We start from the raw sequence: 14559 nt of genomic DNA on the forward strand, positions 1-14559 counted from the left end.
CACTAAGTGCCAGGCACTGCACTTGAACCTGGAAGTACATACAACAATCAGCTATGGCATCCCAAGAGCTCACAGTCTGGCAGAAAAGAACCTCATGGAAAAAAGTTTTACAGTACTTGAATGGAAGTGCGCTCAAGGTGTGGTATGGAGACCAAGGAGAAAACTCAATTCTGCAAGAAGGAAGGGCCATCAGAAAAACTGAGCAGCCGAAACCGGTTTGGCTCAGGGGTAGAGCGTCGGTCTGCGGACTGAAAGGTCCCGGGTTCGATTCCGGTCAGGGGCATGTACATTGGCTGCGGGCACATCTCCAGTAGGGGGTGTGCAAGAGGCAGCTGGTCGATGTTTCTCTCTCATCGACGTTTCTAGCTCTCTATCTCTCTCCCTTCCTCTATGTAAAAAATCAATAAAATATATTTTTTTTAAAAAAAAAGAAAAAAAAGAAAAACTGAGCAGAGAAAGTGAGTTAGAGTTCAGCATCCAGAACAGTGGAAGTCCCTGGAATGAGCTTTCATTCAGTCTTGGCACTGAAAATAGTTCTTTTTAACCAAAGTGCTAGGCTCAAAAGAGATTAAATAAGAGAGACTTAACAAGGGTAGTCAAGGCTAAACCAGATAAGAAGAGAATAGACCAGGAGGGCCTGTACACAAACCAAAGACTTTAAACTTTAACATGAGTGGCAGTGGGAAGCCTGGGTAGTTACGTTAGATTAGAGCAGTATTTCCCAAAGTGTGGACCCTACAAAAGCATCACCAACAGTATATGGGAAACTGATGGAAATAAAAATTCTCTACCCCAGTCCAGATGTACTAAATCAGGAAGTCTGGATATGGGGCCCAGCGATCTGTTTTAACTCACCCTTCGGGAGATTCTGATAGATCCTAAAATTTAAGAACCACTGGAGCTGAGTTAGAAAGAACATTTAGGCAATGTGGGACAGAGAGTCTGGGAAGGAAGTTATCACAATAGCACCGTTCCCAATACTGTCATAAGAGTGCACCAAGGGCTGTGGGAGGCCTTTGGGCCTTGGGCATTGGCAGGCTGACACCAAGCACCATTGTTCAGTTGAGATAGTGGTGGCTCGAAGCAATTTCCTGGCCTACTAGCCTCAAAGTAAATATTTACTGAACCTTACTGATCTTTATTGATCTTAGAGACTCTGTCTGTTACTTATGTGTTGTGCTTTACTGAGGGCAAAATGAGTATCTAAAATTAAATAAAAAGCAGATAAGGCCAGGTTTCAGTGTGCCTCTCCAAGAGAGAGGTCTCCACCTGGACGCCCATGCCTTCTAAATTCATATTTCTTGTATAGTATTTTCATTTGTGCATTGGCTCCTCCTTCAGATCCTGAACCCTCATCATGCAGACTGAGGCATCCTGGAAATGTAATAGTGTGCATTCAGCTGAAACCAGTTTGGCTCAGTGGCAGAGCGTCGGTCTGTCGACTGAAAGGTCCCAGGTTCAATTCCGGTCAAGGGCATGTACATTGGTTGTGGGCACATCTCCGTTAGGGGATGTGCAAGAGGCAGCTGGTCGATGTTTCTCTCTCATCGACGTTTCTAGCTCTCTATCTCTCTCCCTTCCTCTCTGTAAAAAATCAATAAAATATATATTTTTTAAAATAGTGGGAATTCACTGATTCACTCAACAAATAGTCCCTGACCATCTACTATGTGCCAGATATTGTTCTAGACACTAAAGATACAGCAGTGAACAAAGCAGAGAAATACCTATGTGGTAATGAGTGTAAATTCTAATGGAAATAAAACACCTATCAGTTATGTAGTTCTACATGCTGTCCAAAATGGTTTATATTTGTTATTTCATCCTTATAACAACTCCATCAGTTAGGTACAGTTTTTGTCTTCACTTTACAGGTAAGAAAACTGCAGTTAAGTAACTTGCAGAAAGTTATGTGGCTAGTGTTAGGACCCAGATTCAAATCTAAGGTCATGACTTAGACACCATACTACTGGCTACCATGGTATATTGCTTCCACGTGTCATAGTGGCATTGGTGGGGATGGTAGTAGTGGTAGTAAAACAGATTCATTTAATATGTATTGCTTTAGTTCTTACTGTGTAATAGGCCTGTTCTAGGAGTTTCATTAATAAAATCTCTGTCCTTTTTTTTTTTTTTTTTTTCAGAGAGGAAGGGAGAGGGAGAGAGAGATAGAGAGATAGAAACATCAATGATGAGTGGAAATCATTGATCAGTTGCCTCTTGCATGCCCTCTATTGGTAATTGAGCCTGCAACCCAAGCATGTGCCCTGACAGGGAATTGAACCTTGACCTCCTGATTCATAGGTTTGACACTCAACCACTGAACCACACAGGCTGGGCTAAGATCTCTGTCATTTTAAAATTACATGCTAGCAGAAAATAAACAATAAAATTAGAAAACAAGAAATTTATTTTTTTTAATTTTAATAAATCTTTATTGCTCAGATTATTACAATTGTTTCTCCTCTTCCCCCACCCCACCCCCAATAGTTCCCTTCCACCCGGTTCCCACCCCACCCTCTGCCCTTACCTTCCCCCATTGTCCTTATCCATAAGTGTATGATTTTAGTCCAGTCTCTTCCTATACCTCCTACACTCCTTTCCCCCTGATAATGATCAATCCACTCCCTTTCTTTGCCCCTGATTCTATTATATTCACTAGTTTATTCTGTTCCTCAGATTTTTAATTCACTTGATTATTAGATTCACTTGTTGATATATATGTATTTGTTGATCATAATTTTTATCTTTACTTTTTTTCTTTTTCTTCCTCTTCTTAAAGAATACCTTTCAGCATTTCATATAATACTGTTTTGGTGGTGATGAACTCCTTTAGCTTTTTCTTATCTGGGCAGCTCTTTATCTGACCTTCAATTTCTGTGGTTTTTAAAAATATATATTTTATTGATTTTTTTGTTTTTTGTTTTTTGTTGTCTTTATTTTACAGAGAGGAAGAGAGAGAGATAGAGAGTTAGAAACATCGATGAGAGAGAGACATCAATCAGCTGCCTCTTGCACACCCCCCACTGGGGATGTGTCTGCAACCAAGGTACATGCCCTTGACTGGAATCGAACTCTGGACCCTTCAGTCTGCAGGCCAACACTCTATCCATTGAGCCAAACCGGTTTCGGCTGACCTTCAGTTTCTGAATGATAACTTTGCTGGGTAGAGTAATCTTGGTTGTGGGTTCTTGCTATACATCACTTTGAATATTTCTTGCCACTACCGTCTGGCCTGCATACCGTGTTTCCCCGAAAATAAAACATCCTCTGAAAATAAGACCTACTTACAGGTTTCCTTCTGAGTGAAATATAAGGCATCTCCCTGAAAATAAGGCCCCCCCAGGCTCTGTCTCAGAATGAAAATTAATTTACCCTAAACTGGTCGCTAGGGCTGCCCTGACTGGCGTCTAGCAACCAGTGACATTATGCAGAGTCCTGACATCACTGCTGTGTGGAGGCGGAACAGAGGTCGGAGTGAGCGGTGAGCATGGGGCTGGAGGGAGGAGGAGACTTTCACAGATGCGTGGAGAAGAACAGAAGGATTAGAGCAGACTGGATGCTGCGAAGGTGCTGAGTGCTAATCTGTCTCTGGTGACACTACCTGATGCTTGTGGCCGCCCTCATGATGACTGAAGGTTCTCAGTCAGTGACAGACCTTGCTCCAGCCCAGACCCAGGCCCCAGCAAGCTCAGTGACAGTCCCCAGGCAGGCCCCAGGGGGTAAATGCCCGATAAAGGGGTAGGGGGGTGAAAGTGTTCAGTGGCACAGGGGTGGGGGGAGGGGGATCACTTAAAATGACACAGGAGGATCAGAGGCGGCAATCAAAATGACACAGGAGGATCAAAAGGGGTTACTAAAATGGTAATCCCCCCTCTGATTCTCCTGTGCCATTTTGATTCTCCCCTCTGATCCCCCCTGTGTCATTTTAAGTGATCCCTTCTCCCCACCTTGATACCTCAATTCCTTTTTTTTTACCCCTTGAAATGAGCACAAAAAGAAAAAGCTACTCCGAAGTGTACAAGAAAGGAATTGTGGTAGACTCTTGGGGCCAAAATCTTACTGCTTTCTGCAAAGAGAAGATGTTGAGTATCCGATTGGTCCGAAAATGGCGAGCAGAGTATGGTAACCTCATTGAACAAGTGGACAAGGGAAATGCTAAAAAGCGCAAGTGTGGATCAGGTTGGCAACCATTATTTTGTGAGCTGGAAGACCTGATCTGTGAATGGGTTGTTGACAGGAGAGCAAAGGCTTTGGTTGTGAATAGGGCTCAGATTCAAAAATTTGCCCTTGCAATGGCACCACAGTTTGACATAGCCCCCGAAGACTTCAAAGCATCACAACACTGGCTGGATAATTTCCTTCAGCGAAGTGAACTGTCTTTAAAAAGATCTACAACATTGTTTAGGTTGGAAGATACTCAAGTTATTAAGCGAGCACTTGCATTCAAGTCCTTCATTGATGATGCTGACTTCTCTAAATACAGTCTTTCCAACATGATTGCTATGGATGAAACTGCAGTGTTTATGGGCCAATCATCTCAAACAACAATTGAACAGCGGGGTACTCCTTAGTGTACATTTCCTCCACTGCTTATGAAAGTGCACGTGTTTCCTGTATTTTGGCAATTTGTCTGGATGGCACTAAAATCCCACCTTTAATCATTTCTAAGGGCAAGAAGGAAAAGATTGAACGTGTTTGGGGAGTTTTTATTCTTGAAACTGAAAAAGCCTGGGCCACACAAGCAGTTATAAGGAAGTGAGTCGATTTAAAGCTGCCGCTTGTTATGCGAGGGAGCCAAAGAGGTCTGCTAGTCTAGGATGCAGGCAGAACTCACCAAGCTAAAGACATGAAGACATTTCTTCAAGAAAGAAAAATAGATCAGATAATGATTCCCACAGGAATGACGGCCTATCTCCACACTCTTGATATTGCATTAAACAAGCCATTCAAAGATAATTTGTTCATGGAAATTAATGACTACATTGAAAATAGAATGGAGAGAAATCAGCGTGGAAACTTTGTGAAACCAAAACTGCAAGAAGTTGTGAGTTGGGTGAAGAATTCATGGGAGAAAATCACTGACAGTTGCATTGCAAATGCACTGCGAGCAGGCTACCTTGACAAGAAGTACTCATTTAAAGACAGTGCTATTGCTAAACATTAGAGATTTGGTCCACTGATTCTGAAAGAAATGGAGTCACAAGAAATTCACCAGGAAATTCAGGAATTAGATTGTTATGATGATGTTCCAGAAGATGATGACATGATTGTCATTGAATAAATGAATAAATTCTTGATACTGTAGGATTCACAGTTTGTCTGGTTTGTGTTGACAACTACCATACTACAGTACCATATACAGGTAATAAATTTCCTTTATTTCCATTTAACAATAAATGTGTACCGTATTCTTCTTCATGGAAAAATAAGACATCCCCTGAAAATAAGACCTAATGCATCTTTGGGAGCAAAAATTAATATAAGACACTGTCTTATTTTCGGGGAAACAGGGTAGATTCTTTTGAAAAATCAGCTGATAATCCTATGGGTGCTCCCTTATAGGTAACTAACTGTTTTTCTCTTGCTGCTTGTAAGATTCTCTCTTTGTCTTTTGCCCTTGGCATTTTAATTATGATGGTATGGTCCTTGGTATGGTCCTGCCAGTGCCAGCCGGCAATGTACCAGACCTAAATGAGGAGGTGAGGATAAGAAAAGACAGACAAGAACAAGCTGGGAACAGGAGGATGGAGTCTGGGTTGGCTGCTGTCCCGAGTTTATTTCTTAGCTCGTTTTTATACAGCAAAAGCAGGGAGGTACAAGATACAGGTCAGCAGATAAATATCTGCTGGCCTTTAGGCTAAGTATTTCCCCAGCACCACATCTTTGTTTCTGTATGTAAGCAGAGAATTGTTTCCTAATCTATACGCAAGCAGCAGGTTAAACAGTATATGTTATTCTTTAGAAAGATCAGTAGTATTTTTACATTAACAAGCTGCAAAACAAGCTGAACAGCACGTTCTCATGAGAGCTATGACTTTTGTCCTACCAGAGCTGTGTCCACCAAGAGACCCCTGCTTTCAGGGCAGCTCCGAGGAAAAAGTCCCCTGTTTTCAGGGCAGCTCCCAACATGGTCCTCTTTGGATTCCTTTTGTTTGGGGTCCTGTGTGCTTCCTGGACGTGTAAGTCTATTTCTTTCACCAGGTGGGGGAAGTTTTCTGACATTATTTCTTCAAATAGGTTTTCAGTATCTTGCTCTTTCTCTTCTTCTGGCACCCCTATAATTCTGATGTTGGTATGCTTGAAGTTGTCTCTGAGGCTCTTTACACTATCTTCAACTTTCTGGATTCTCTTCTCTTTTTGCTTCTCCAGAGGACTGTTCTTTGCCTCTTTGTATTCCAAATCTTTTACTTGATTCTTGCGTTCCTCTAGTCTGCTTTTGGGTCTCTATAATATTTTTTTATTTCAGTCAGTGTATGTTTAATTTCTAGTTGGTCCTTTTTCATATCCTCGAGGGTCTCATTAAATTTATCAGCCTTTTCTAGGAAATTCTTGAAAAACCTTATAACTGTGGTTTTGAACTCTATATTCAGTCTTTTGTTCTCCTCCATTTCTTTTGTTTGAGATCTGTTTCCTTCTCTCGGCATTTTTGCTGCTTCCCTGAGTTGGTATGGTGGCTTTGAGTGTTTGATGTCCTATATGGCCCAATAGGTCAACCTCCCCAGTTACCTGAGGTAGACACTTATGGTGCTCCCCTTTGTATACTGCGTGTACAGCCTTGTTGTAGTTAAGTCTTGATTGTTGTTGGTATCCCTGGGAGGAATTGACCTCCAGGCCAATTGGATGAATCAGCTGATACCTTCTGTATTGGAGACAGTCTTATAGGATCAGACTTGCAAAATTGCAAAAGCCTCTGTGCTCAGCTTGGATGAAGTGGAATCTCAGGGCTGAGCCAACAATCTTGGCTTCCTGTTAGTCCTGCCCTTGTACACACACCTCAGACCTCTGCCTTCCATGCTCCCCTGAGTTTCTGCCTGACAGTCCAAATCCCCCCTGTAAGAATGTGGGTGCTCTGCTCGCCAGGAGCTGGGTTTCAGTGCTCAGTACAGTTGGAACTGGGATTCAATGCAGTCAGGAGCTTCCAACTTCTTCTGCTATGGAGAGGCCGCAGCAACCTCTGCGGTAAGACCTCTCTGCACACACTCACTCATGCACCTCTAGACCCTGCCTGCTGCCGCTCCCAGTCTCTGAGTCTCCGGGTGCCTTTCTCTACAGTCCAAACTCCACCCGTATGAGCCTGGGTCCACGGGGTTTCGGCCGGGACTGGGGTTCATTGCATTCAGAACTGGGGTTTGGTGCAGTTGGGGGCTTCCTTTCCCCTCCTGCCAGCCAGGCACTCGGCTGCCCTTCCTCTGCGCATATGTCTCCCTACCTAAGTGCTTTGTGGCTCCCCTGATCCATGAGCCTCTCTCCTTCTTTCTGGTTGTAGATTTCCCACTCTGCCAGCTTTCCAGTAGTTTTGGATGATGTCCATTCTGTCTTTTAGTTGTTGTTTTGAGATTGTTGTGCGAGGCAGCAGTTTAGACACTTACCTAGGCCTCCATCTTGTGGGGGTTTTTTTTGTTTGTTTGTTTTTTGTTTTTTTGTGTTTTTTTGTTTGTTTTTTTGTTTGTGTGTGTGTGTGTGTGTGTGTGTGTGTGTGTTATTTTTTATTTATTTTTTTCGAAAACAAGCAATTTAAGTAGTATATTGGATGACAATTACTATGGAAAAAAGAAACACTAGAATATAGTAAGGAGGATAGAGAACATGTTAGAAGAGCAAAATAGAGAGATAGGGAAGGGCAAGTTGAAATATTAGCAAAGACTTGAAGATGAGGAAGTTAGCAAAAGAGATAATAGGAGGATGATCCTTCCAGGCAGAGCTGCAAATAAGGCCCAATATGGGAACTACTCTAAGCACAGCCAGGAGGCCATGATGGCTAGAGAGGAGTGATCCAGGACTACAGAGCAAGGAAGGAGAGATTGTGCACCAGTCTTGGTACAGGGCTTTGCTGGCCATGTAAAGACTCTGGTTTTACTCCATAAAATGAAGAACCATTGCAGGATTGTGAACAGAGGAGTGACCTAACCTGACTTGTATCTTGTTTGTTTTTGTTAATCCTCACCTGAGGATATTGTCCCCATTAATTTTTAGATAGAGTGGAAGGGAGGAAAGGAGGAGGGAGGGAGAGAGAGAGCGTGAGACAGAAACACTGATGTGAGAGACACATCGATTGGTTGTCTCCCTCACAAATCCTGTCTGGGCCAGAGTTTGGACCTGCAATCCAATATGTGTCCTGGACTGGGAATCATACCTGAGGTGTTCAGGCCTATGTTCTAACCACTGTGCACACTGGCCAGGGCCTGACTTATGTTTTAAACAAATCTCACTGATCATTGTATTGAGAATAGACTATGGGGATCAAGAGAGAACTGTTGATGATTATTGCAATAACCAGAGGGGATAAAATGATGGTGGCTTGGACTTGGGTGGCAGCAGTAAAGCCAGTATGTTTTTGCCCTGGCTAGGTGTCTCAGTTGTTTGAAGCCTCATCCATTGCACCCAAAGTCTATGGACTCAATCCCCAGTCAGGGCACATACCTAGGTTTTTGTTCCATCACTAGACACATATAGGAGGCAATTAGTGATGTTTCTCTCTCACAACATCTCTCTCTCTCTCTCTTTAATAAATAAACATATTCTCTGGTAAGGATTAAAAAAAAAGGGGGGCCTGCAGGCTTTGCTGATGGATGTATATGGAGGGTAAGAGAAAGTGAACTCTGGGAGGCATCTACTAAAAGGGGAAGACTGTAAGGAACTGGTGTGGGAGCGTTTAAAAGGGGTTGTTTTGGACAACTAAGTGGATTGGGATATACAAATCTAGAGTTCAGAGAGAGAGAGAAAGATCTAGAAACCTGAGGAAATAAATTTGGAAAATGTGAATAAACGGATTATTTTAAGTGTAATAATGAAGGTAATGTCAGGAAAAAATAAAGTTGTAGATGTCTTTTATTGTAGGTTTATTAATTGTCAAGAATTATGCAGGATCCTGTGGGTTGGTTCATTTAATCCCAATAAAATGAGAAGGGAGTTAGGACAGATATTTACTATCAGGGACAGAACCACAACAGTCTCTGCTCTCAGAGCCAGTTTTAACAAGGAATTCTGTCTGGGTTTGAAGACCAGCAAATAACACTTTTCTCCCCCTTCTGGGGGTGAAGCCCTTCGGGTCCCTCGCACCCAGGGATCCAACTCAGAGCGTCCCATCAGAGACCGCAGCCCGGCCCACGCGGTGCGCTTGCGCACTAAGCCTCACTTGCGGGGGGCGGGACTTGGGCGGCCGCGCTCCGCTCGTTGCTAGGAGACGCAGGGGCCTCCTAAACCAAGGTGGTCGGCTGCCCAGCCCACTGATCCCGAGTGGGGACCACAGGCACCTCCGCGCTCTCCTGCGAGCTCCAGGTGGGGCGCCCGCCTCTCCAGGCCGCCCGGGGAGGGTAACCGCGGGGGCGGGGCCGGGCGGGGAAGGCGGGGCTCCGCGGGGGGCCTCCGCACCTCCTCCCGCTCCAAGCCCGGCTTCGCCCCTCCCGTGTCTGCGCTCCTCGTCCGTTTGGGGACGCGTCCTGGCTGCTTCTGAGTTGATATTACCTCGGGTTTGATCTCTGGAGTTTCGGATCCTGATTCTCCATAGTCTCCCAGCTGCCCTCACGCCCTTCCCTTTAGGGGCCACGATTCTGGGGCCTCCGTTCAGGTCCCTCCCAGGGGCCAGTCAGTGGGTTCCCAGCTTTTAATGTCTCTTCCATCCCCGTGGGCAGTCTGCAGCTCTCCCCGCCCTAGTCTTCTTCCTTCTCTTTTTCCCTTCACAGGTGTTAGGGGTGCATCAGGGTGTGAAAGCTTTTCCTGCAGACTCCTGATCACTTTCCTTATGTTTCATAAACTTTACCCCCGATAAATTTCAGGGTTCCAGAAGTGATACAGACACACAAAATAATTACAATAGTTCCCTCCCTTCCCCCCACCCCTTATCCGCATTTTTGCTTTCCGTGGTTTCAGTTAATCTACAGTTAACCATGGTCCGAAAATATTACGTGGAAAATCCCAGAACAAACAATTAATAAATTTTAAATTGCAAGCCAATCTGAGAAGCGTGATAAAATCTCTTGCCTGCCGGCTCCATCCCAGCCAGAACATAAATCATCCCTTTGCCAAGTGTCTCCACGCTCTATGCTCCCTGCCCCTTCGTCATTTACTAGCCCTCTGGGTTATCCAGCCCATAATGCGAGAGAAACAGAGAGAGATCACATTCACATAACTTTGATTATAGTAGATTGTTATAACTTTTTCATTTTATTATTAGTTGTTAATCTTTATGCCTAATTTATAAGTTGAACTTTATCATAGGTAGCTAAGTATAGGGGGAAAAAAAACATCTATATATATAAAAGGCCAATATGCAAAGTGTCCCTTTGGGAGTTCCACCAGGAGACTTGGAGTACGATTGCTCACTACAACTTGCGTTGAATAAGGGGCAGTGCAGCATGAAGGAAGGCCCAGGCCTAGGGACCCTACCTGTGCACAAATTTCATGCATCAGGCCTCTAATAGTGTATACATAGGGTTTAGTATACTTTGAATATTTCTTGCCAGTCCCTTCTGGCCTGCCAAGTTTCTGTTGTGAAATTAGCTGATAGTTGTGTGGGCATACCCTTCTAGGTAACTACTGTTTTCTCTTGCAGCTTTTAAGATTCTCTCTTTGTCATTAACTTTTGGCATTTTAATTATGATGTGTTTTGGTGTGGGCCTCTTTGGGTTTCTTTTGTATGGGACTCTCTCTGTGCTTCCTGGACTTATAAGACTATTTCTTTCAAAGGTAGGGGAAGTTTTCTGTCATTATTTCTTCAAATAGATTTTCAATATTGTGCTCGCTCTCTCCTCCTTCTGGCACCCCCCTACTTCTAATGTTGGTACACTAGAAGTTGTCCCAGAGGCTTATTGCACTGTCTTCATATTTTTGGATTCTTTTTTCTTTTTTCTTTTCTGATTGGATTTTTTATTTATTTATTTATTTATTTATTTTTGCTTCTTCATATTCCAAATTACTGATTTTATTCTTAGAATCCTCTACTGTTTAATACCTGTAAATTGTTCTTTATTTCAGTTAGTGTATGCTTAATTTCTTACTGGACATTTTTCATGTCTTTGACATTCATACTAAGATCCTTGAAAGTCTCATTAAGTCTCTTGAAATGTATTAAGATCCTTGAGCAACCTTATAACCATTGTTTTGAACCCTGTATCCAGTAGTCTGTTTACTTCCATTTCTTTCAGTTGTGACATGTTTCTTTGTCTTCGCATTTTAGCTGCTTCCCTGTGTTTAATTCTATGTATTGGATCGAGCTGTTAATTCTATGAAATTGGTTGAGTGGCCTTCTATATTAAGTGTCTTGTAGCCTCCCCAGTCACCTGAAATGGGCACTCTTGGTGCACCCCTGTGTGGGCTCTGTGTCTAGTCTTTATTGTAGTTGAGCCTTGATTGCTGTTGGCATCATTGGGAGAAATTGACCTCCAGGCCAATTGGCTGTGAGGACCAGCTGTGACTATAGCTGTGCAGGTGATACCTCTATGGAGCAGGACTTGCTTCATGAATTTGCATGTCTTCTTGTGAGGGGCCATACTAATCTTCTCTGCATTGTTTCAATTTTAGTATATGTGCTGCTAAAGTGAGCACAGGTGGTGGGATACTATAACATTCTACTGAGCAGTAAAAAAATGTGTGATTTCAAAAGTTTGTAAACCATTGCCTGGAACAACAGAATTAGTATCAAGCCTTTAGGATATCACTCCATGACTATGAATACAATTTTTTTTTTTTTGATGAGGAAATAAGTTATCTATGTATCTTTTAGGACTTATTTTATTTCTAAAACTAGAGGCCCGTTGCAAAAAGATTCATGCAATAGGCCTTCCTTCCCCTGGCTACCAGCTCTGGTTTTCCTCCTACACCTGGGACCTGGGCCACAGAGAGCCAAGCCTTCAGCCTTCAGGCTTGGCTCCAGCCGCAGCGGAACCTTCAGTCTTCAGTCTTTGCTCAGGTGAAGCCTTCAGTCTTTGCTGCACGCCTGTGCATGCAAATTAACTTGCCATCTTTGTTGGGTCAATTTGCATACTCATACTTAATTGGCTGCTCAGCATCATGGAGGTACTGTCAATTTGCATTTTTCTCTTTTATTAGTGTAGAGCATGAATCCTTCTCAATTTTGGAATTGAATGATTATATTTTAATATATGTATTTTAACTTTTATTCATTTTATTGGGGTGAAATTGGTTAATAAATTATACAGGTTTCAAGTGTACAATTCTATAATACATTATATTGCATCATGAGTTCATCACCCAAAGTCAAGTCTTCTTCTATTACCTTTTTTTTTTTAAATATATATTTTATTGATTTTTTTACAGAGAGGAAGGGAGAGAGATAGAGAGCTAGAAACATCGATGAGAGAGAAACATCGACCAGCTGCCTCTTGCACACCCCCTACAGGGGATGTGCCCACAACCAATGTACATGCCCTTGACCAGAATCGAACCTGGGACCCTTCAGTCCACAGACCGAGGCTCTACCACTGAGCCAAACCGGTTTCGGCTTTCTTCTATTACCTTTTATCTCCCTTTTACCTTCTCCTATCTTCCCTCACTCTTCTTCCAACTCTGGCAATCACTCTGGACTCTTAATTATTTTTAAATGCTAACTTTGTTCATTTTAAAGGGACTTTCAAATTGTCACTATTATGTCATCTATTAATTTTGTCTTAACATCTTTCAGAATTAATTGGCAGTAAGATCTCTGTAGCCATGGCTAGTTCTGAAATGAAACCCAAATCAATAAGTCGTGCCAAAAAATGGTCAGAAGAGATTGAAAATCTGTACAGATTTCAACAAGCAGGATATCGGGATGAAATTGAATATAAACAAGTAAAACAAGTTTCTGTGGTAAGTTTTATTCCTATATAAATCTGAGCTCAAAATGAGTTTGTTCAATGGTGCAGGTTTAAAATAAAACAGAACTAGAGGATAACTGAAAGGAAATTCTTCTCCAGCTCTCTCAAGCAATAGGACATACTTGAAAGAATAGTGGGGGAAGGTAAGAAAGACTGTTGAGGACTATATTCACAGTCCAATTTCTATTAAAAATTGAGTTTCAAGTAAACTTGAAATATAAATGTGAGAAAATACACCCAGCTCTTTAAATACATGAAGTCTAGCTGCTTCCTTTAGTCACTCGCACCATCAATAGTCAGCTCTAGGTGCTTTCAGAATGAGGTCTGGGCTTAGCCCTAATCCCTCCTGGGGTATTATTTTTAGAAATTAAAAAGTAATAATGTTTGGAATCATTTTTAAACATATAAATAAAGTTTAGAATATTTAAAATGTGTTTTTTTTCTATATGAGTAGAAAATTAAATTTAAATCTAAAAATTGGAATCTAGAGAGCACCAAATTAATTATTTTGCTGTAAAAATATATTAAGATGTGTTTTGGGATGTGTGTAATACTGTCTAAGAGGTCAAGTATTTTATTTATTTTTTGTATTTATTTTTAAATATTTTATTGATTTTGTACAGAGAGGACGGGAGAGAGATAGAGAGTTAGAAACATCGATGAGAGAGAGTCATCGATCAGCTGCCTCTTGCACACCCCCTACTAGGGATGTGCCCGCAACCAAGGTACATGCCCTTGACCGGAATCGAACCCGGGACCTTTCGGTCCCCAAGCTGACGCTCTATCCATTGAGCCAAACCGGTTTCGGCGAAGTCAAGTATTTTAAAACTTAATTCTATACTTTAACTTTTTATGTGTTATACTTTTAACTATTTGGTAGTAAAATATTATATAAAATAAACCCAGCATGACAATATTTGTATTCTGGTTTTTGATGTGTAGGTAGATCGTTGGCCAGAGACAGGATATGTGAAGAAACTTCAAAGAAGGGACAATACTTTCTATTACTACAACAAACAGAGGGAATGTGAGGACAAGGAAGTCCACAAAGTGAAAATTTATGCTTACTAAGCCTCTGTTGTTTGTGTTACTTATCATCTTTTAATATTTCATTTTTTCATTCTGCATCATGTAAATGTCCATTTACAAAAGAATTCAAGATGCAGACTTCAACTGAATGTTCTGAAACACAGAAGCCATGAAACTTGGTATCTGTTAATCATCCTATTCTGTTCTAAAATATAACTGCAGAAGCATTAAAATTGTACCTGTCTTGGTTCTGTTCTTTTGATTGTTTTAACTGTGGCAAAATAGCCATCATGCACAGGAAAAATAGCCCCATTAGAAACCATTCCCCTGGTTAGGCTTATTATGTATAGGTTACTGCTCTACCTCACATCCTTCAGCCTTTACCACTTTATAAGACCATCACTTTAAATGCCAGATCTGCATTTTGCAGGCTGAGGAATCCTTTCTCTTGCTTCAGGAATCCTTTACCTTTTGCTGAGTAGACCAAAAATGT

The 14559-nt window shown here is 41.9% G+C and overlaps 1 protein-coding gene and 1 non-coding gene across 2 annotated transcripts; one reads left to right on the forward strand and one right to left on the reverse strand.

The window, feature by feature from the left end:
* The first annotated feature begins 9371 nt into the window (after positions 1 to 9371).
* Positions 9372 to 14310, forward strand: MEIG1 (meiosis/spermiogenesis associated 1). The gene is made up of 3 exons (XM_036460791.2): positions 9372 to 9501; positions 12863 to 13029; positions 13980 to 14310. Exons 2-3 carry the CDS (start codon positions 12892 to 12894, stop codon positions 14106 to 14108), a joined length of 267 nt encoding a protein of 88 aa, XP_036316684.1. The 5' UTR covers positions 9372 to 9501; positions 12863 to 12891; the 3' UTR covers positions 14109 to 14310.
* On the reverse strand, positions 11662 to 11766 carry LOC118710102. The gene has a single exon (XR_004985306.1). It is a non-coding gene; the product is annotated as a U6 spliceosomal RNA (small nuclear RNA).
* Positions 14311 to 14559: the final 249 nt, after the last annotated feature.

Source organism: Pipistrellus kuhlii, unplaced genomic scaffold (assembly GCF_014108245.1).
Source record: "Pipistrellus kuhlii isolate mPipKuh1 unplaced genomic scaffold, mPipKuh1.p scaffold_m20_p_1, whole genome shotgun sequence".
Classification (NCBI taxonomy): domain Eukaryota; kingdom Metazoa; phylum Chordata; class Mammalia; order Chiroptera; family Vespertilionidae; genus Pipistrellus; species Pipistrellus kuhlii.

Excerpts from the sequence above, each read along its gene's own strand:
- MEIG1 (XM_036460791.2), top strand. The coding sequence starts at position 12,892 with ATGGCTAGTTCTGAAATGAAACCCAAATCAATAAGTCGTGCCAAAAAA. Across the intron at positions 13,030-13,979 it reads AAGTAAAACAAGTTTCTGTG|GTAGATCGTTGGCCAGAGAC; the intron begins GTAAGTTTTATT and ends TTTGATGTGTAG.